The sequence below is a fragment of the Babylonia areolata genome, chromosome 1, assembly GCF_041734735.1.
Source record: "Babylonia areolata isolate BAREFJ2019XMU chromosome 1, ASM4173473v1, whole genome shotgun sequence".
NCBI classification, from domain to species: domain Eukaryota; kingdom Metazoa; phylum Mollusca; class Gastropoda; order Neogastropoda; family Buccinidae; genus Babylonia; species Babylonia areolata.
Genome location: NC_134876.1, coordinates 57,186,084 through 57,209,297, shown reverse-complemented (window position 1 = coordinate 57,209,297; position 23,214 = coordinate 57,186,084). Strand labels below are relative to the sequence as shown.

Genomic DNA, 23,214 nt, shown 5'->3' with positions numbered 1-23,214 from the left:
CCATAATCATAATTCAGAAAAGATTAATCATAATGATAAACACCATGGAGAAAAATCAGTTGTTTTTTTTCATATCTTTGAAGCACAAAACAAGAGCAAGGTCGCTCATTTTCACAAGATTATTATATGTCAGAAAGCATTGAGCATGGGATATACTGTTATCAGATTTTCTCTTGTGACTGTTCTACATTGCATATTATTGGGATTTTGCAGGAATAATGGCAAGATAAAACCTAGCTGTTGTATGGAAAATTAATCAGTTGTATTGATGTAACTCTTTATTTTTTTTTATGAAAAAAGATCATTTGTTGCCAGAAATGCTTATTTAGATATATCAAAATAGCTTGTCAGCAGTAAGAGGAAGCAACAAAGAAAATTGCCATTGATGATTCAGGACCAAAGGGGAAAAAAGTATAATATATATATATATATATATATATAATATATATATATATATATGTGTGTGTGTATATATATATATATATATATATATATATATATATATATATATATATATATATATATATTGAGGGGAAAAATATGAAATAAATGGAACAAGCAATGGATTGATGGGCAAGAATAACATGAAATAAATAATTGACAATTCTTTTTTTTTCCAGATGGCTAATTAAGATATTTTTTTTAATGTGAGCAAAACAACAACAAAAAAAGAGGAAATACAGGAAATTTGGCAAGGAACAGTGTAACATCTTGTCACAAAGCAAACCATTCCAGAAACCTTCAGTGTGTTTTGAACTTGATTGATATTGCAATTAGGGTGGGGTTTTTGTTATATTGGTTATTTTTGTGTTTAGTTTTTTGTTTTGTTGTTGGTTGTTGTTGGGTGTTTTGTTTTGTTGTTGTTGTTTTTTGTTGTTGTTGTTCTTTTTTCTTTTTTTTTGAGGGTGGGGTGGGGGGGGGGCTGTTTGTTGTTTTGTTTGTTTCTCATGACAGGCATTTAAAACTCTCTTGTAGAAACCATCTGTGGCTTTTTGGCACTTCTTGGGTGGAATGTGTCTGACAATCAGGCTGGTGTCCAGGGGTTTCAGACCCTTATACGGACCTGGATTTTTTACTTCCCCACACTCCACCAGACCTCGTGTGGTGGTTTGCGTGCTGGTCATTCATATGAGATGATAAATGGATATCCTGTACGCAGCATGAACTTTCCACATGTAATAGAACCCACGGCAACGAAAGGGTTTTCCCTGGCTAGACTCTGTAAATAAAAACAATGAATAAAAGGTTAATAAATAGATGGATAAATAAATAAAATTGAAATCCACCTAGTAAAATGCACTTGCACTTTTTTGCAGACAAAAAAAAATCTTTAAAATATTGGTGGTACTGCACTGAAGCAACACATTCTCCTCTAGGAAAGCAGCCCTGATTTCACACACGAGAAATCTGTTGTGACAGAAAGTGAGTCAATGTAAATTTGTTTGTCCTGTATATAGTGTCATGTTTGTAGGGGCACCACTACTTCTTCCTGTTCCTCTTCTCTCTCTCCTTTAGGGTGTCGCTCATTCTCAGGCCTGCCCATTCAGGGACAGTGTCAATATATCAGTTACCTCCCCTCGGAGATGGACCCAACTGTCTTTTCCTTTTGAAATGTGACAGATTATAGCATTATCTCCCTTTCGTGTGGTTTTTTTCTCTCTGCACCAGTTTACCTGGCTGAACATACTCAGGAACCAGGAACCAACATCTGGTGGTTAGTGATGTAGCTTTGCCGGAGTTTTCCAACAGTTTTTGAAATGGTACAGTTTGGAAATGTTTTTTTCAGGCTCTTCTTTTTTTTGTATGTATAATGATGCTAGTTAGAAATGGTGTGCTTGTATAATGAGACACTGCACATTTATAGAGAATGAGTAGTGTGCATGAATTATGAGATATTGCAGGGATTTCAAAATGTCACAAGTTCTGTGCATGAATTCTGAGACATAGCAAGTCTTTCAAGATGTCATGAGTTCTGTTCATCTATCTTGAGACAATGCACAGCTCATAGACAATGTCAGGAATGTTGTGAGTGAATTAGAAATTGCCAGGTCCAGGTAGTATTGTTGTGATGGATGAATATTATGACAGTGGGTCCACACCAGTTCAGAGAATAGCTGAGTTACTTTACAATGTGTCTGTACTTAACTAGATAATGTCCATCTAAGTGTGGGGGTTCTGTGTATGAGTTACCTACCTGCTGTTGAAGAAACAATGCAGACAGGCACAACACCTGTGATTAAAGCGTTGGGTTTGAGCCTGGTGGGTTAAGGACTGAGATTTTTCCAGTCTCCCCCATTGACACAAGAGCAGACCTGCTAGTGCCTGAACCCTTTATGTGAAAATGCATGCAGAAGAATCTGCACCTAAAAGATACATGTCAGCATTTGATGGGCTTTGGAAACTATAACTTGAGTATGGCTGCCTTTATTGCAAGGTAAATATTGTCAGGCATGTAAAATCCCACTCATTCATGTTTATGAGTGAATGTGTGAGGAACAGCCTATGAACACAGAACCTCAATCCAGATGAGACAGATTACTAACCATCTTGCCAGGGCCTAGGGTTTGTGCATCAACAAAACAGTTTTCATGTTAAAATAGTCATTTTATACATGTTTGTCACCATTTGTATGAAACAGTTTTCATGTTAATATGGCTATTTCATTCATGTGTGTAACCATCTGCACATTTTCAAGGGTTTGCAAAGTGCATGTGTATAACAGTTTGATTCTTAGCTGGCAGCAGATCACTCTGGGGAGAACACAGCTAAACAACTGTGAAGTCATTGGGGTTACTGTGTATTCTTCATGTGGTTGTTTATTCAATAATCATTTGCCATCTGCATACCTTTCATTCTACATGAGTTTTCATGTATTTATTGTATTTGATCTTATGTAAATGTTTTATACAAACCTAGGGTAGGCTCTCAAGGCCTGACCAGCATGGTGGGTTTATGCATTGGTCAGGCATCCTTTTTTTCTTTTTCTTTTTCAAAGCAGAGGTGAAGCATACATCGATCAGTCCACACACTTTGACACCTCCTTGAAACATATCAGTTGTCTGCCTGGAATCAGATTCATATACTGTATGATAATGTTCAGGAAAATAAGTTCTTAATATGATTTTGTATTAATGTCATTCTTGCAGCATAATGTTTTTTTGTTTTGTTTTTGTTTTTTGTTGTTGTTTTTTTGAGGGGCTGGCTGATGGTGGTATGGAGAGAGTTGGTGTGATGAATAGCTAGTTCTAGCTGATCATTGTTGAAATTTTGCCTGTTTCAAGTGGTAATTGCAGTTACTGGCTGTACTGTGTCTTTGAACTCTTAAAACAATCATGCATTTCTGACCATTACTGGACATGTTTTGTATAAATTTATGCATTAAGAGAATCTTCTCTCAGGGTATGAACGGCATTTTTGTTATTCTTCATTTATTTGTGTATTTGTGAGAAACATTTGCAGAAAAATGTCTAACAAAATGAGTTGCTGGATGGGCTTTGTTACCAGTTTTGGAATGTTGGATGACACCCACGGGTACCGTTCATGCAGACTGCTATGAGAAGTTTTAATGCAGCTCTCCTGATTGCTGTGATCAGCAGTTTTAAAGCAGCACTCCTTGGAATCGCCATTTGACCACCAACTGACAGGAGCACCAGCCAAGCAATTCAGGTATTGGACTTCAGTCCTGAGGGGCTGTCATTTGAGGTCCATGTTGTGATTCTTTACTTATTCTTTATTTCAGTCATTTGCCTTATAGGTATCTTTCATTTTAAAGTATTTACTTATATGTTATTTTATTCCATTCCATGTTATTGCTCTCACAAACCTAGGGTGGGCTCTCAAGGCCTGATTAGCATTCAAGGTCTGTGCAAAAGCCAGGTATCTGCCTTGTGGTGTAGCATATATGGATCAGTCTGCACCCTTGTACACCTTGAAACTGTGACTGAATGTTAAGTCCAAAGGCTCTGTGAAGTCTATGCTGCAATTCCTCGTGGCATTTGGATTGAGGGTGGAGATGTTTTTTCCCAGTTTTCAAGGTCAACATCAAGTAGACCTGCCAGTGCCTTTATCATATGTATAAGCATGAAGAAAAACAAATGCACATGTTATACATAACATAATCTGTATTGCATGAAGTGGGATATGGAAACACAAACATGTCCAGAATTCACTGAAAATGTAGGGTATGGCTGCCTTGAATGCAAGGTGACAGTAAACAAAATGGTCTGTGTTTCAAGTTTGAAGACTGTTGGCATGTCAAGTAATATGAAATAATTTATGAAATGTTAGACTTTTAGCATGTCATGTAATACTAAATCATTCAACATATATATGCATTAGACCATTAGCATGTCACAAAAATGGGATCATTTAAAATATGTATGTGTCAGACGAATACAGTTACATGAAAACACCTGTGGGGGGAAAAAGATTCGTGTACAACTGTCACACTGCCCAAGCATACCGGTTTCTTGCGTTTTCAGAAAATACTCAGCCAGTGAACACAATGAAAAACGAGCATAAAGTAGGCATTTGAGATAATTTAATATCCATTGATGTGGCACCTCATTATCAAACTTTTAAACATTGTAAATATTGTTACTTTTTAACCAACTACATACTGCACAGAAACAAACTGCCGTGGAAAATCAAACTTTATTCCCAGAAGTTGTAACAAGTAACAGCCCGAAAACAAAGATGATTTATGAATTCCATGATTGTTGAGTATGCCTGAGAGGTAAATAATCCAAACGTGTTGTCTTGAACAGGTAGGAAACACAAATGAAAGCATACAATGCAAGTCAAAAAAGCCTTTGTTGCACAACAAATTAATACGTACAGTCCTCAAAGTCTTACCCCTCCATGCAAGTTTGGGTTTCTGTACAAACTAAATTCTCACTTTAACATGAACAGATGGCAAATCTATCAAAAGAAAGCTCCTGGGGAAAGAAAGACAGAAAAGTAAACTTAACATTCCGTACCCAGGCTTCCACACTGTAAAACATCTCCAGCTACATTTTTTTTTTACATAAACTTATCAGTTTCAGCTCACTGTATATGGTCAAACATAACTTGCATGTAGACTATCTTCCAGCTTTTTGGTTTCCCAGTATAATACTTTGAAAAGACCACATATCTTGGAAATTAAGAGTCAGAAAACAGCATGAATCTTCTCTCGGGTGTCAACATGATTTGAGAATCTGTCAGTTACCCATAACAACCTAAGCAGTTTTGCAACAGGTCTTAATAGACAAAGTGGATTTCACTTTTCAGTCAGTTTAGGTGTTGGGGAAATGTTTACATCATCTCCCTTCTCTTATCACATCGCTCATCTTTCATGGGGCGATTGAATTATCTCCCTTCTCTTCTCTTACCCAATGGCCCATCCTGTCATCCTTCAGAGTCCAAAAGAAATTCTGGTTTAGGGTTACATCAATGTGGCTTTCAACATAATTTCAAGATCTCCAGCAACTGGTCACTACCGTTTCCCCAAATCCAGAGCAAAAAAACATGATGCATGGATTATATATATCAAATTTTGTTAATAATACCTGTTACTTGTGACTGTGCATCTTATGTCTACTACAATGGAACAACACACCACTCCATGCCAAGGACCACCACAAGGAAAAGAACTCACTGCGGACCAGTGACCCTTCTCTTCAGTGAAACTACGCTCTACAGTCCTCAAGTGCAAACACTGACTTGTGTCATGTATCCACTTGTTCCTTCCTGAAACCTGTCATGACAAAAAGAACCTGAACACCAGGTACTGTCAGGAAAACCTGACCATGGGACGGTCAGTCACAAGCATCTAGCAACAACAAAACAAAACAAAAAACCTGTCAAACAATTCCATGCACATGAACAAAAAATCACACAAACTTTGGCAAGACTTGAACTGTTGAACACAACCTTACAGAGACATCCAGAGATCAGGGACTGACAAGCTTTCAGAGACACTCTCCACTAGTGAAAGAGAATGATAGCAGCTGTGGGTGGGGAAGTGTTTCCAGCCTCGGTCTCCTGACAATGAATGTGGATGATGGTGCTCTGCATGATTCCTTTCATCAATCACTATCACAACACTTTGCAGTACCACCACCATCAACCCATTTCCCCTAAGGCTTAAACCCTCGTCCACCTATGTGTTTGAAACCAGAACCGGGGTACACACATCAATCACACGAGTGACCAAAATTCTCAATCTATCAAAGACTAAACACACAAAACCTGAAACTGAAAAAGGGCAGGGAAGAAAATGTCAAAGGAACAACAAAGACAGCCTGGTGTGTTTAGAAATATCTGACCCTTTCATTAGTCTTTCCAAAGAAAGAACTAAGAAAGATGACACAGAAGTGTTGGGAGTATATACTTCTGTGGATCTGGGCTGAGTGGTACAGGCAATACTTTTTGTCGCAATAAGTTTGATTTGGCAGGGCTGACTGCACTGCCATTAATTTGACCAAACAGAGCAAACTGACAGGCCTAGTTTGCATCAGTTTGACAAAGTACAGTGTATGTCACAAAGAGTTTGCTTTGTGTTAGGAATGTTCCTAAGTCTATGGAGTTAGCTCAGAGTTGGGAACATTCTTAATGCTAAGTGAACTCAGCACTGCAATCATTGCTCATACGACCCAGCCCTGGATCTGTACAGATTTTAAAGATGAAGGAGAAATGGGCAAACACTCATCACTGACAGAGTCCACACACATCTCTCACTGTCCTGGATAGAGTGGACTGGGGGTTGATTGCATGAGAAATCTTAGCAGCACTAAGTTTGCTTCATGCTAAGAATTTTCCCCAGTGAACACTAAATCCATTGACTTGGGATGATTATGAATGGAAAGCAAACTTTGCACTGCTAAGATTGCTCATGCAACCCAGCCTGAGCCCCTTGCTCTAAAGTCACAGTGCATTCTACGGTCGTTTGAACTGCTAACACCACACACTGCTTGTGGCTGTTAGTTCTCTGGTTCACAACAAACATGTGTCACTGCCGCTTCAAACCTGGTGTTGGTTTCGTGTCTGTGAAATCCAACAACCAGTCATGCAGTGCAGTTGACGAAGATCAAAGGGAGTAATAATTATGGACAAAGCAAAATCAGGGACAGGAAAAGTATGATTAAAAGATTAATTAATCAATATATAGAAGGGGTGGGGGGCGAGTTTCCGAAGTCACACACACACACAAAATGATGCCAAAATAAAATGCAAACAAAACAGTAAAGACACTAAACGTTATCCCAGTGTAGTGGTTAAGAGGAAGTGTGTTTCAATAAGTATCAGAGGTACATCCCATCACCAGGTACAGTCAGAAGTCTCAACTGAGAAATTAGATACGGTCACATTGAAAGTAGTAGTCCCAAGTCATGAATAGAAAAAATCATGAATACACATGCAGAGTACATGATTGAGAATTCCAATCAGCTTTATACACTACACAACTGAGGAACAGAGGAATACACAAAGAGAGAAGATCAATACTGCTGACAGATTTTCAAGCAACTTGATACACAAAGCAGAAAACAAGGCCCATGTCTTGTCCTTGCTCTGTGCTCCGTATGTGGAAACAGCATCAAGAAGCAGTAGCCTCTCACCAACCACTAAACAACTCACTCTCTCTACACTGTTCACCTGCCCAAAGTTCCAGCATCTTCCGACTTCGACAATGTCAAGCAGACGCACAAAGACCAACCCCCTTGCACTTGCACATTTCAGCATAAACCCCTTCCAAAACTGAGAGAGAACTGAAGGCAACACAACACAAGTAATAACATTGTTGTATCGTTTGTGGCATCACTGCTGTCAAAACATTTTCAGGGTCTGAGAGAAAAATGTTCTTTGCTTTCCTGATGAAAATAGTGTACAGATATTGAATACAAATCAACAGACAAAAGGATCACAAAACAGACCTTTCTACACAAAGCAGTTCACCACACCAGTAGGCAATAGTTAGCATCACTATACAGTAACATGATCACGCACCTGATGTAACAAGTGTCACAAACATCAATTTCTTTACTCAAATGGTTATTGTTCAGTGACACCCAGATAAATATATCTACATGAGATAAAGAAAGAACACAAGAAGCAAAGATTTAAATTCCACTCCTAACTCATTAACCACAAAACAAACAAACAAATACGGTTTTATGGAACAGAAGTCCACACAAACACACACAGACGTTGAGCAAAACAGATGAAGAGGAAGGCTATGGAAGAGAGTTTATGTACACACCGCACAATGAACAGCAATGGCACACACACACACCCTCACACCCACACACAGCACATCAACACAAGAAAGATGCGACTATTGCTATGATTGTGTCCACAGTGGCATGGACACCACAAAACAGCAGCATGCTTCATGAAGGCAGTCAGAGCAACTTTGTACCTCACTCCACCCCTCTCCACTATCAGCTACCCTCCCTCAGTACAAGTGCCTTTTTTTCTTCTTCTTTTTCCCCTTTTTTTTCCCCCTCAGATGAAATTTAGCATTTATATCAGCATGTGATCATCAGTCTTAAAGAGACCCCACAACCAGGCAGTCGTGGTAAGTCTTGCCTTGTGCTAAACCCAGCCTTTTGGGGGGTTTGGTATTCAGGATGGCTATTCACATTAGTGAATTCCAGAACAGACATGCTGGTTAGTTCAGGAGAAAGGGGGAGAACGGAACAACCTGTAAGGATAATCAATGAAGTCTTTCTAAATGTCACTGCAGAAACAAATGATGCGTCTGTACACATGATGCAGAAACTCTGCAACCCAGGTCTATAAACGACCGACTGACTGACTGACGTTTCCCACAAATGAGCTGAATGTACCATTTGTTGGATCACCACATTTCTAAAGGCTAACTGCCTGCCTGTCAGTTGGGTTTCCAAATGTGAACAGCTAACACTAGATGGTGCCTTTCAGGAACGGAATCTGATTTTCCTTATCAGTATACTTGATGACAATAAAAATCTGAAGTTTATTCTGTTTATCAGTTCCAAAATGAGATATTAGTACAAGGCCACTGTTTCTTAGTGGTGATGATAATGGCTCCAGCAAAACATCTCTGGCAGAGTTTTCTCAGCCACTAGTGGCCCTGTCTAGTTCTATGTGTATCCACAACAATACTGTGGCAATCTTTCACATACTTTGTTCCTGCTTTAGAAAGCTTGATACTTTTACACCTTCACAACATGGGCTGTCAGCCTTAAAGCAGGCCCTCATTGGTTGGAGGACCCAATTCATGAACTAAGAAAGCTTACATACAGTTTGATGAAACAGGTTGAAACCGATCTACTGAACATATGAAATGTGTGGTTTTGACACAAGATCAGAGTTCAGGTTCTGTTAGAGCACTTCAACTGTAAACATTAAGCAGCTTGTGTGTTCACACGTCTGCCAAGTGAACAAGTGTCGAGACTGGAGCAGTGGCAGATAAAGACAGAGCCGTCTTCACCACAGAAGGTCATCATCTCTCCCTCACTACCTATCACAGTGGCCACATCAGATATTTTGATCTTGCCGTGTTCCCATAAACTGGAACAATTTAAAAAAAACAAAAAAAAACCCACAATCTTCTGGTTTCCAGGGTGACCAAGAACTGATGAATACATGTCATGAATGTGATCGAATTATCCAATGGCATTCTTTGTTCTCATGACTTCCAAACAATTGATAAATAAAACTTTTTAAATGCTAATTAGAAATATTTTGGGAAATAGCCTCCTCTGAGCATGAACACTGTCAACATAGGACAGCTTAAAATATCAAGTCACTGTAAAAGATGTTTCTGTGTTGTAAGTAAAATTTAACCAATTTTGCTCGCTAACATAATTATAACAGAATAAACACTTAAAATTTGAATATTGTATTCGGTTATGTGAGTGTCTAATGAAATGGAGTAGATACCCAGACAAATTAATAGTTAAAACCAAAAAACTGGATACCAAGGTATCCCTTTAGTGTAAGAATAATGGGTAATGATTTCACTGATACATAAAAACAGTCATAACAAATCTAAACTATGATGCTGTCCAAAAATAAGTCATGATCTAAAACATACCTGGAGGCTAAGGTCTAAAAAGAACCCCGTTCTCTCTGCCTGCTAAAGGGACAGCTTGGGGCAGGGGTTGCTGAGGTGAGTGACTTCGGTCCAGGCCATGTCTTGTGGCAGTGCGGTGCCAGGTTGTGTGTCCACACAGCCCACACCACACACAACACACAACACAAACACACTGCCCCCCACCTCTCACCACCCCCTACTACAACACACTGCAGACAGGCGCCGTGCTCTACACGGACAGGGAGACATAGCTGTTGTACTGGCCGATGTTGCGCTTGAGGATGTCGGAGCAGGGCCCCAGCACACGCTCAAAGCGGGCACGGTCCAGCTTGACGCACTTGAGGGGTCCCCTGGCCACCACTGTGGCCGCCCTCGGCCGGTCCAGCAGCAGGGCAATTTCACCTGCCAGACAACGCTCACGCGTTAGTGATTGTTATTATGCATTATATTATAATCATTATTGAAATCTGGTTGACAGATTGATATTGATTGAGTTATCAATTGATTGAATGATATTGATACTAATATAGCACCTGTCCTCAGTCAAAGACCAAGCACTAAGCGCTTCAGAAACACAGTCATTTGCACAACAGTCTGCCTCCCTGGGTAGAGCTGACTGAGGCCTTTTACATTCATTTCTACATTCAGTCAGGCTTCAGTCATGCACACACACACACACACACACACACACACAGATATAAAGGCAGCCATTACCTGGCTCTGCACAGTTAGGTAGTCCATTATGCAAATGACTGTGTAAAGCGCACAGGGTTTAGTCCACTTCACTCACTTGATCTTCTTGTGTATGGGATGGATGGTGGTGAGGGGTGTTTGGGGGTGTGAGAGGCAGTGAGTTAAAGGGGTAGGTGCACTGTGACCTGTTCTCTTCCTCTCTCAGTCTCTGTGTTGTCTCTGTCTCTTTCTGTATGTATGTGTTGTGAATGAATTGATGGGAGTATGCTATCATGTGATTGTGTGTGTGCGCATGCGCACTTGTGTTGTGTGTGTGCATGTGTTATTGTGTGTGTGTATGTGTGTGTGTGTTATCATGTGTTGTGTAAGATGCATTATATAAATATTAATATTTTCTGCAAGTCTGATAGTAGGGATGCTGCAAGGTTGTGCAGTTTTTATCCCCAGTATCTTCAGCAGTTTGGAGATAGGACTGAAATAAGATTACAAGCATGACCTTTTTCCATTAAACTCCTCAGCATACAACTGAGCTCAAAGTGTCAGCAGTCAAAGGGTTAACTGACCATTGTGATATCCTCCACACCTCTCACTCTCCTCCAATCATCTGGCAGACTCAGTTAACATACAGTACTGGGTGTAAAAAGTCTGTGACCTTTCATGCCCTGCTCTCAAGACGACCTCATTTTCAACCCCTCTCCACTTCCTCCACTCTGGAGGGAATACTTGCTTAATTTGGCTCCACGACTAAGTGATTATTGTTGTCAGTAGGGGGCTTAGCAGGTGGTATCCTGTGTATCTTAAGTCAGAACAGGTACTACTGAACACAGCCAAAGTGACTCAGCGGCAGTGCAGGGTCCCCTCTGGTGTGCGGCCTCTTGGCAACCTAACATCAATGGTTATCTGTGGACTACCAACTGAAGAACCAGGGTGTAGCAGTGTATGGGGGATGGAATGAATGGCCTGAGAGTAATGCATTGAAACAGTGCAGATAATGGTGCAATAAAAAATATCATAATAGTAAATAAGAAAAAAAAGAACTCATGGGTAAGCTATCACTTTGTGAAGGGAATGAAAAGAACATACCAAAGTAGTCAGAAGTACCCAGACGGCCCACCTCCACCGATTCCTCATTGTCTGCTCTCCTCTGGAGAACGGCAGCACTGCCCTGTGCCAGCAACAGTCAACACATCATGGTTAGCTCACAGCTTTTGTGTCCAGTGTTGGACATGTCACGGTTAGCTCACAGCTGTCATGTCCAATGTTTGACATGTCACGCTGAACTCACAGCTTTCATATCCAGTGTCTGACATGTCACTGTTAACTCACAGCTTTCATGTCCCATGTTTCACACAAACACACACACACAGACAAGACAAGGGGAAAAAATGAAGAAAGAAGAAGAAAGAGAGGTTTAGCAGCCAGTCAGGACACGCACCTCCAGGATGATGAAGAAGTCCTCCCCAGGTTCTCCCTGCTTGACAATCTCCTCCCCATCCTCAAACTGCACCGGCTCCAGAGCATCCGCCACTGTCAGCCTCTCCCACTTGTCCAGGTTCTCTGTACACACACACACACACACACACACACACACACACACAGGGTGCGCACGCACGCATGCGCGCACACACACACATACACACACACACATATGGGGTTAATTCATTGTCCTATTCCTTAAAACAAACCAGTTATTTGGTCCCAAAGATCAGAAATGCACATCTCTTTCTACTCTTTTTGCATTTCTTCTTGGAACAAACTTCATCCACCTGACACATAAGCATCTTAACACCTGTTTCGAGCCAAAACTCACAAGAACAAAACCACAAAAGGAAAAGTGAGAACCAAAAAGCTCCCCTTCCTCCCACCAAAAAAATCTATAATAAATCTCTTATTCCACAATTAACCTGCATGACTTATCTCCTCACCTTTTCCTTTTTTTTTCATACTTACTTTCTAACTGGCCTTCAACTGAAAATCTTTTTCTCTCTCTTTTTTTTTTTATACTGCTCAGTCTCAAAAAGAATATTTTTCTCCCTCTCTCTTTTATTTCTCAAGACAAGTGCTACATCATCACACTAAAAACTGCCAACCCAACAGTGGCTCTCTCCTGCCCTCTCTCTCTCTCTTTCTTTCTCTCTTCGAATCTCTATAGCAGGATAGAAATAAACTCCCTTTTCTCAACCCCCCCTCCCCCCCTCCTCTTTCCCCCCATCCCTCTCTCAATATCTTTGCCTCCAAAACTTCCATTCCATTTCCAAAAAATTGCTCACGCGCACCTCCAAGACTCCCAAGAAATGAAGAGGACGCCCCCCGCCCCACACCCATCCTCCTTCATCCCTTCCCAACCCCCCACTCCACCTCCATCCCTTCTTGCAGAAAAAACTAACACCCCAAAATGAATTGCCTGCAGAGACTGCCCACCCTGTAAAAAAAACTTGCACTTGCGTAATACAGTGTGTGTGTGTGTGTGTGTGTGGTGTGTGTGTGTGTGTGTGTGGTGTGTGTGTGTGTGTGTGTGTCTTTTGCTGCTTCTTTTCTCCACTCCCCAAAGTCAAACTTACCCAGTATGGACACTTTGCTGAGGAAGTCTTCATAGATTTTTCTCTTCCGGATGGTACTTCCCTGTCAAGAGTCACATGCAGAGACAATTAGCACCACAGCTTTGAGATCCTTCTATCATCACCACAGTACAGCAGTGAGATCATTCTATCGTTTGTGATCATATTACAGCTTTGCAGTCAGTCATGTTTTTCTTATCTGAATCAGATAGTACCCAGCTGCTATTCGGTTTTCCTCTTTTTTTTTTTTCAGAATAGCATGTTTATTACTTTCCATCATTATCAAAGTATGTCTGTCAGAATGTAAAATTTGAATAAAAATGTTTGAAAAAAAAAAGCAAACACACCACAACATAACAAAACCAAACCAAAACCAAATAAAGACAGAAACCCAAACCTCCACAAAGAGTAAAAAAAAAGGAATTATCTTAAATACAGTGTACTTGCCATGAGTATCCTTCTGTAGCTGTCTCTGTCGATGCCCCATAGCTTGACATCGTTCTTTGCCTGCACAAAACACAGTGATTCCCATCATTACAACACTTGTCGCTGTCAATATATTTGGTGATCATCATCGCCATTGTCATCATTATCAATGGTAGTATAATCAGTGGAAAAGAACATCATGTAATCTTTAATTATTAGTATTATTGTAATAGAAAGCCGTGTAATCTTTCATGTTAAGTATTACCAGAAAAGAACACCATATAATCTTTCATTATAAGTATCACTTAAAAAGAACACTATGCAATCTTTCATTAATAGTATTATTGGATAGGAACACCGCACAATATTTCATAATTAGTATCTTTGGAAAAGAAAACCGTGTAACATTTCATTATTAGTATTACAGGAAAAGAACATCAGGCAATCTTTCATTATTGGCATCACTGGAAAAGAAAACCACTGTAATCTTTCATCATTAGTATTATTGGAAAAGAGCATCGTGCAATCTTTCATTATTAGTAGCACTGGAAAAGAAAACCATGTAATATTTCATTATTAGTATTACTGGAAAAGAACATCAACTAATCTTTCATTATTAGCATTATATGAAAAGAACACCATGTTATCTTTCTTTATCAGTATTATTGGAGAAGAACATCAAGGTAATCTTTCATAATTCATATTACTGGAAAAGAACACCATCTAATCTTTCATTATTAGTACTATTGCAAAAGAACATGAGGAAATCTTTCATTATTTTTATTATTGCAAAAGAGCATGAGGTTATCTATCATTACAAGTATTGCTAGAAAATAACAAGAGGTAATCCTTCTGTCTTTAGTATTACTGGAAAAGAACATGAGGCAACTTTTCATTATTAGTTTTACTGGGAAAGAACACAAAGTAATCTCCTTATCTTCAGTATTACTGATATATAACATTTGGTAATCTTTTATCATTAGTATTATTGGAAATGAACATGAGGTATTCTTTCATTATTTGTATTACTGGAAAAGAATGTAAGGTAATTTAATCTTCAGAAATGAATGCCAGAGCATGTGTCAGTGAATGCATGTGTGTGTCTTTTTCTAGCTGTTATTTGCTCACAATCATCTGCACAATGGAATGTCAGAGAATGCATGTGTGTGTGTGTCTCTTTCTGAGCATTACTTGTTCACTGTCATCAACAATGGAACCCCAGTGGTCACTGACCTTGACAGTGGCAGCCCTGGGGGTGCCGTAGATCAGAGCCAGCTCTCCAAAGCTGCCGCCCTCCCCAATTGTGGTCACGTGGTCATTGTTCACATACACCTGCCAGCATCAGCATCACCGTCATCATTATTACAATCAACATCAACATCAGCAGCAGCAGCATTATTACAATCATCATCATCATAATCATCATTATTACCATCATCATCATCATAATCATCATTATTACAATCATCATCATCATCATCATGACGGCTGGTTCTTCACTTGTGAAGATCAGTGGGAAGTTCCCACCAGGGATGGGCGGCATGCCTTCTGATGACTAATTAGTCCAATCCATGATCTGCAGAGCCTGTGGCATTGTGGGCAGGTGTAGACCTGGCCTGCGTTGCTGGGCTGCGGACCTGGGACTTTCCTTCTCCTTCTTTTCTCCTGGCTGTTCAGTCGTCTGGTTTCCTCAAAGTGTTGGGTTCCCCTGAGCGTTGAAGATCTCCAGCTACCTCTATCTGATGCTGACTGCTCCCATGTCTTGGGGTTGATGTCCACTTGGTATAGTTGCTTCTTCAGTTGGTCCTTGAATCTTTTCTGTGGTGCGCCTGTGTTGCGTTTGCCTTGGACCAACTCCCCACAGAATACTGCTTTCAGCATGCAAGCGTCAGGCATCCGGGTGATGTGTCCTGCCCAGTGAAGTTGTTTTAGCATGAGCATTGACTCGATGCTTTGCAGCTGAGCTCTTTCTAGGACTTCTATGTTCCTTATATAGTCCTTCCACTTGATGCCCATGACAGACCGAAGGCATCTCTGATGGAACTGCTCCAGCCGCTTTGTTTGTTTCCGGCACAGCACCCATGCCTCTGATCCATATAGCAGTGTTGACAGTACAGCAGCTCGGTAGACTTGCATCTTTGTGGAGAGTTGCAAGGAGTGGTTTTTCCATACTCTTTTCTGGAGGCAGCCAAATGCACTGCTTGCCTTTGAGAGGCAGCTGTCCACATCTTTGGTCACTGTAGCGTCATTCGATATCATCATCATCATCATAATCATCATTATTACAATCAACATCAGCAGCAGCAGCATCATCAGCAGCATAATTTTCACAATCGTCAGCATCACAATCATCATTATTACCACCATCATTATTATTCTCATAAAACTATGGTCTGCCTCTCTCTCTCTCTCTCACCCCCTTTCTTTCTCTGGATGTCAGTATGTGAAAGATATCATTTTCCCTTCCCTTGTTCTTCTTTCTTTTTCTGTCCACCTTATCTTCATCTCCATTATTTGTTGTTGTCACTACAAGTCTTCTTTCCTTCACCATTCCTTTCTCTTCTGCTTTGTGATCAAAATCAAAACTGAACAGGCATAATTACACAATCTTCTGTAGTGGCAGCTATTAACTGCACCTTCTGAGACACAATTTCTGTGGATGTGTTAACATTTCTGTGATCTATCTGCATTTTTGTCATAAATTTTGTACCATAGTTCTTAGCATTCAGACACGTGCTCCTCTTTATAAGTCGAGAGCATTGTATTGTTTTTCTTGGTCGTCTATGCTTGTATATGTATGTATCTATATACCTATGTATGTATTGACTTATGTGTGCCTATAGCTTCAACAAGAGCTATGCTAAACTGAAAATATTCAATATAGAAAAAAATGTATAGTTTAAGTGCAGCCATCTTTCCTCCCACTATACAGACAGACAGAGAGAGGGGGGGGGGGAAGAAGTGTGGTCTGGAGGTCAAAATCACTGCTGATGTCAAGTCACCATCCCCATCAGCACAAATCTACTTACATTATCCACACTCACTATGCAAGGAACCTTTTCCCAAAAATTCCTCTATCTGAGACAGATGGCAGGAAGACGCAGAAGTAGACAAAAGTAGAAGGAACAGGAGAAGAAGTAGAAGGAGGAGAAGAAGGAGGAGGACAGGAAGACGAATCAAATGCAGAAGAAAAGAAGAATCAGAAGAAGAAGCAGCAGAGGCAGAAGAAGCACCAGTGGGAAAGGAGCAGGTGGAGGAAGTGAAGAAGAAGAGAACAATACAGAAGGGGGTTATCTTCAAGGTGAAAATCCCCATGGCCAAAAACGAAATAAGCAATAAATATTATTGTAATACAAAAAACAAAAAAAAATATAATATAAAACTTATATGCCTTATCAAGGCCTCTTGGAAAGGAAGCAAAGCTGGACAGCATCTCATTCACACCGAGGACCCAAGGAAAAGGAAATGGGTTTCCTGAGGCAACCTACAGCACTGTGAAGATTGCTCTACCCTCCCCTCCAATTTTCTTTTGTGCGCCAGATCTGGCCTCCCATGACAAGGAAGACGAGTGAGTTAAGGATGAGAAGGATGATCTAACCCGGGAAGGGGGCAGGAGGGGGATGCAATTTCTGACTGCCCTTTGGTGTAGAATTAACAGGGTGCCGCTATGATCATGGAGAACCATTTGAGCTTCTTTCGCTGTCTGGTGAGGATCTCTCTGTCTGTCACACTCTCTATTTTCCTCTCTGTCTGTCTGTCTGTCTGTCTGTCTCTCTCTCTCTGAACCAAACTCCACTTCCTATCTACATACACCCCCTGCATTTCAGAAATCCTTGAACTTTTGAAGTGGAACTTCCCCAAACTCCTATAATGAAAACTGCAGACTCATTTAACACTCTGGAATAAAGGAGGAGGAAGGTGATGGCACTGAATCAAGCAGACTTAGGTGCCAGAGGAACAAACAATGGCCTGTCACCAGTGAAGTAGCTTATCATACATACCCCCATTGGCTTTTTACCCCCAGCACGGAAGAGTGATGGTGGATTTCCTGGCTAAGGGTACCACAATTACCGAGACATACTATGCTTCATTGCTGCAGAAATTGCGGGAGGCCATCAAAACTGAGAAGCATGGCATGCTGACCAAAGATGTCTACCTCCTGCAAGACAACGCCCTGAGTCACAACTCCAATGTTAACATGACAGAGGCATGGTCCAGCGGCTTTGAAATCCTTCCTCATCCCCCTTGCTCTCCCAACCTCACTAAACTTCCACCTCTTTCCAACCATAAAGTCATTTTTTAAGGGCAAGTACTTCCCAGACAATGAAACGCTTATTTCCGAGGTCAAGTCTTGGCGCAACCAAGTGTGTCACTCTTGGTGGTACATATGTAGAGAAAGACTAATAACTGTGCCAAGTTTTGTTCCTCTCAGTCCATGGGAAGTGGGTCAGGGGAAATCCTTCATGAACATTGCTCATATCTGTTAAAACTTGGTCAGTGATGTTTCAGTGGAAAGACTTCACATCATAATGGCATATTAACCCCTTGACTCCTGGGCCTCAATGAAATAAGATCAGCATGGCACTGATTAAAGTTCAGTGCAGTTACGTTTTCTGCATTCTTGAGTGGTGTCATTGATTTTGCTGAACAACGAAGAGCTGACATGGATTGCAGGGTATTTAGCATGTGTATTTGATCTACATGCATATGCACATACAGGCCTGCTCCTCTGTTGACAAGGCAAATCAGAAAAAATATCCACCCTTAACCCACTGGAAGCCATAACCAGGATTCAAACCCCAGACCTGCAGATTGAAAGCCCAACGACTTAACCATTCGGCTGTTATGCCAGTTGTGCACACTGTTAAACATAATGTTTCAAACAACAATTCTGGCCACTGATTTCAGTTTCAGTTTGAGTTTCAAGGAGGTGTCTGAGCATTAGGACAGATCCATATGCACTACACCACATCTGCTAAAAGGAAAACAACAACAAAAAACAATGGATGTCTGTTCTTATATTACCCATAGCATTGATCTGGCTACTGAATATAAACAGAAAAGAAAATCAACCAAAGCAAATAGTTTAAGGGTACAAAAAGTAAGAAAACATAACAGTAAACGTTCCAATTGACATTTCATTGTTAGATCAACTCAGCCAAATTCAACTTTTTCTTCTTTTCCAAATACAATAGCTTGAAGAATTAAACAATAGGCAGTCTTGCAGTCAATATGAGATAAAAACTTCTGTTGTAACATATTGCATCATTGTCTATGATATTACATTTAAAACATTTCATATCACCAGGGGTATTCTTATATATCATTACTTTTCCTTACTCTGACAATTAAAATCCACACATGGAACCGTAAAAAAAAAAATACTGAAAAGTAGTATTAGTAGTAGTTATTAAAATAGCAACAAGAAGACTGAATACAATAACAGTGAAAACAATAATGATGCCGACAATGATGATGACAACAATGATGATTATGGCCATGATGATATGATGTTTCCTGTATTTCCAAAAGTTTGATCATACCTGTGGAAAGGGGATCATTTCCAAGGCTAGCTAAGGGGGGTTATTCAAGGCTAGTCAGAATGACCCAGGGGTAAAACAAACCAGCAGAGGGGGGTAGTTTGAAGCTGTTTACACCGGGCCTACCAATTCATGACCAGGAAGGAGAGCTAGGTACCAAGGGAAATTAAGTGCTGGAGACATGCCGGGGTGTCAGAGACATAACCTGCTTCAGGTTTAACGCTCACCCCATCTCCACTCTGCTTGGTCTGATGGCTTCTTGTTACAATGTGGATGCTGGTGATAACCTTATCCACCCGCCCATTCTTACACCGTGGCCACTCTTCCAGAAAGAGGCCTGGGTAATGACTGTGGGTGGACTTACTGCCTCCACCTTTAACGACATGCAGATGATGACAGAGGGGGGAGGGGGCAGATGGGGACGGGAGTGGAACCCTGGGAGCGGAAAGATTGAAGGGTATCACACGGAAGTCGTACTGTTGGTACTGCAGTTAACAAGAGACAAAGAGTTAGATGTCATTTGTAAGTCGGAGTCCGCTGATCTGAACTGGCACTGGCTAATGAATGGAAATGAAAGGGGAATGGGGCAGGGGACAAAAACAAGGAATTTGAATTCTACGGGTACTCCCTACTTTGTGACATTTACTTATCATGTCAAACTGATGCATTTGAATTGATTGCATTTGAGTTGGTACAGTATATGACACCAAAATGAGGAGTTTGAAATATACTCCCTGTTTGGTGATAAATGCTTACCATGTCAAACTCAATGTGTCAGTTTGACATGGTGCAGTATATGACACCAAATTGTCTGTTGATTTTGACCTGATGTGACAATGACTTTAAACAACAAATAAAAATAACACTTCTGGTGTTTGAATACTGTGGCGGCTGTTTTCACAAGTGAACTGAGTAATGGGGAATGTCTTCATGGGCCGTTGACAATGCTGCTGTACTCAGCATCACCACAGTACTCTGCATTTCAGGATAAATACATGCTGAGTTCACTTTCCTACTGTCCACATGTACACCCTCTTTTCTCAAACACACATGAACAACACAAATGCATGCGTGGGTTCATTAACATATGAAACACAGAGAGAGAGAGAGAGAGAGAGAGAGACTCACATCCACTTCTCCCTGATCAATGACGTAGAAGTTGTCTCCCTCATCCCCTTGCTGGATGATGACCTCCCCTGCATGGCGGTGCACAGGGAACATGGCATCAAAGATGTCGCTGCACACACACATCACCATCATCTCCACATCAGAACAGGGTGTTTACTTTGAAACAGACTGAGGGTCCCAGACCTAAAAGAGAAAAAAAATGTCCGAGATGTGGCACTTTAATGTAAAAGACAGGTTTATGTGTCAACTGTTATGCAACAACAACGACGATGATGAAGTGGTCTTCTTAGAACTGTTCACCTTCGATCTGCAGATCAAAGAAATTGTCGATTAGAAAAATCAAGTCTAAAATTGTTTTCTGCTACAAACTATAAACACACACACACACACACACACACACACACACACACACTGTATGCATCTCTGTATGTGTGTATCTATAAGTGTGTGTGTGTGTGTGAGAGAGAGAGAGAAGGGGGGGGGGCAGTGAAAGAGAGAGGACGCCAGGGTGGGATTGACAAGTTTGAAGCCTTTACTTCTCCCCTAACTCACTCTCTCTCTCTCTCTCTCTCTCTCTCTCTCTCTCTCTCTCTCTCTCATTTCCATACCCCACCTCTCTCTCTAGCCCACATGCTTTCCTTGATGTATAGTAATCTTCTCCCATTATTGCTATGTGCATATCTGTCAGTACACTTGTACATCGTTCCTCGCTGTGCAACAAAACAACAAAATTCTGACACTGTCATATGTGCGCTTCTTATCTCTAAAGACGTTACAAATATCATACTTATGCCTTCTATCACTTAGTATTGTGTCGTGTAGACACCATTTAGGGCGAGGGGAAAAACCCGCATCAGTGCTTATCTAGTATCCACGGAAACAAAGAATAATGTCTTTTCTTGTCTTTTTTGTCTTGCCTCTCTCTCAACCTGCGCGGCAGTGCACTGACAGTTTGGCTGTGAGAACCTGTCTCGCTCAGACAAGAAAAATGACTGCAAACGAGACCTCAGAGCCAGCACATAATGGACACCAAAAGAATACTGGTCAAAGAGACGTAATCAATTGCAGCCTTCGTCATGCACCACCTCCTTCCATCAACAAGAAAGAAAGAAAGAAAGAGGGGTCTGTGAGAAAAGGTGACAGACGTCACAACAAAACCATATCACAGCAGCATCACCATAACAACGAGCCATCTCGCACGGAATCAGAAGCAGCCCGGCGTGTGAGTGGGTGTGTGTGTTTTGGAGTGGTGTATGTGTGTGGGAGGGGGGGGGGGTCAGGGGGAAGGGGGGGTATGGGTTAGGGAGGGGAGTGGAGTGGTGCACAAACATCATTCCACACTTTCACCAATGGCACGCGATCACCATGGGGAAAGTCTAAGGCAGACTGACAGATAAGCTACCGCATATCCACAGCTCGCTCTCTCTCTCTCTCTCTCTCTCTCTCTCATCTTCTGCCACAACCACCACCCAAAAACTCTTGCCTCCTGGTGCCAGGGAAAGGTGGAAGAACAAACAACAGTTAGGCATGGGGACGAGAAAGGAAAAGAGCCATGAGAGACGGAATGCTCCATCGTTTCGGAAACCTGTCGTCGGAAAAAATGTCACTGAAGACCGCTGCCTGACACCACCTGCCTGACACACACAGCTCCTCTCTCCTCGTCAACCCACAGGGGGTCAGGAAATTAATTTCCTATTTCAAAGAAAGAAAGAAAGAAAGGAAACGAACGACATGACAATCTGACGTTGGGAAAGTGTGTTCTCTCACAAGAAAGCATGAGACTGTGAGACAAAGCATGTTATGTTTTGTCGCAATAACCCTTTTTTTAATTTTAATTCTAATTGTTGTTCTTGTGCTTCTTCTTCTCTTCCTCCTTCTTCTTCTTCTTCTTAGTAGTAGTAGTAGTAGTCGTAGTAGTTGTGTGTATGTAACATATATGTAATGTTTTATGTTAACAAAGCGTTTTTTGTAAAGCACCTAGAGCAGATTTCTGGAGAGTGTGCCATATTAGTATCCATCCATTAGTAGTAGTAGTAGTAGTAGTTCCTTTGTCATCTGAGTTGGTTTCTTGACTTTTCATATATTAACACAAATCGTTTAGAAGAACGAGAGAGAAAAAGAAGATATAGAGTGGGATGACGAGAACATGACGAGGAACATAACGATGATGGCGTTTGCGAACAAGTCGACGGTGACACAAGATCGTATCACGTTGTTTTTGTTTGTTTGTATGGGGTGGGTTGTTGTTGTTTTTTCGCGTGCGTGCGTACGTGCGTGCGTACGTGCGTGCGTGTGTGTGTGCGCGTGCGTGCGCGCGACAACGCGTAGGCTTATTGGGTGTAAGAAAGAACGAGAAGGGCAGTGGGGGCAACGTATGATGAAAAAAAGAGAGAGGGAGGAGAGAGAGAGAAGGGAGCATATTAATAATGTAAGCATCTATGTACAATTTTATTGTTTGGACCTTGGATCCACAAGCGCTCCCATCGCTACGTTACGTGCAGTTATCGTCCTATCCAACAGACGACCAGGAACACCATGAAGAGTTTAAAAAGATTAAAAGTGTCATAGTCTTTTACGGCCATGGAATTCATCATATTCAATGAGTCTTGGGCTCGGCAGCGGCGGCGCCTCCTTTGAAGAGGAGAAGGGAATTTATGTGCAAGCTTCTTAATCGCCAAGCCCACGTCTTACTCTCGCTCACGGAACAAAACCAATGTGTCGGCAGAGCTTTTCCACAACGAAGTTGTTAGTTACCAGCCAGCTGAGCAGATTCTGTCCCTTGGTCTCGGACCAAGTTTATGAATCACCT

The 23,214-nt window shown here is 41.1% G+C and overlaps 1 protein-coding gene across 7 annotated transcripts in view; it reads right to left on the bottom strand.

The window, feature by feature from the left end:
• Positions 1-4,523: 4,523 nt before the first annotated feature.
• The window catches only part of LOC143284566 (cAMP-dependent protein kinase regulatory subunit), a 142,019-nt gene continuing 123,328 nt past the window's right edge, over positions 4,524-23,214 (bottom strand). For all 7 annotated transcript variants that reach the window (XM_076591370.1, XM_076591360.1, XM_076591401.1 and 4 more), the window contains exons 4-10: positions 20,406-20,514; positions 14,971-15,069; positions 13,759-13,818; positions 13,315-13,375; positions 12,189-12,310; positions 11,837-11,918; positions 4,524-10,462 (exon numbers count right to left, since the gene is read on the bottom strand). In XM_076591370.1, the coding sequence (XP_076447485.1) occupies positions 10,290-10,462; positions 11,837-11,918; positions 12,189-12,310; positions 13,315-13,375; positions 13,759-13,818; positions 14,971-15,069; positions 20,406-20,514 (706 nt within the window). In that variant the 3' untranslated portion in view covers positions 4,524-10,289. The remainder of the gene's footprint in view (positions 10,463-11,836; positions 11,919-12,188; positions 12,311-13,314; positions 13,376-13,758; positions 13,819-14,970; positions 15,070-20,405; positions 20,515-23,214) is intronic.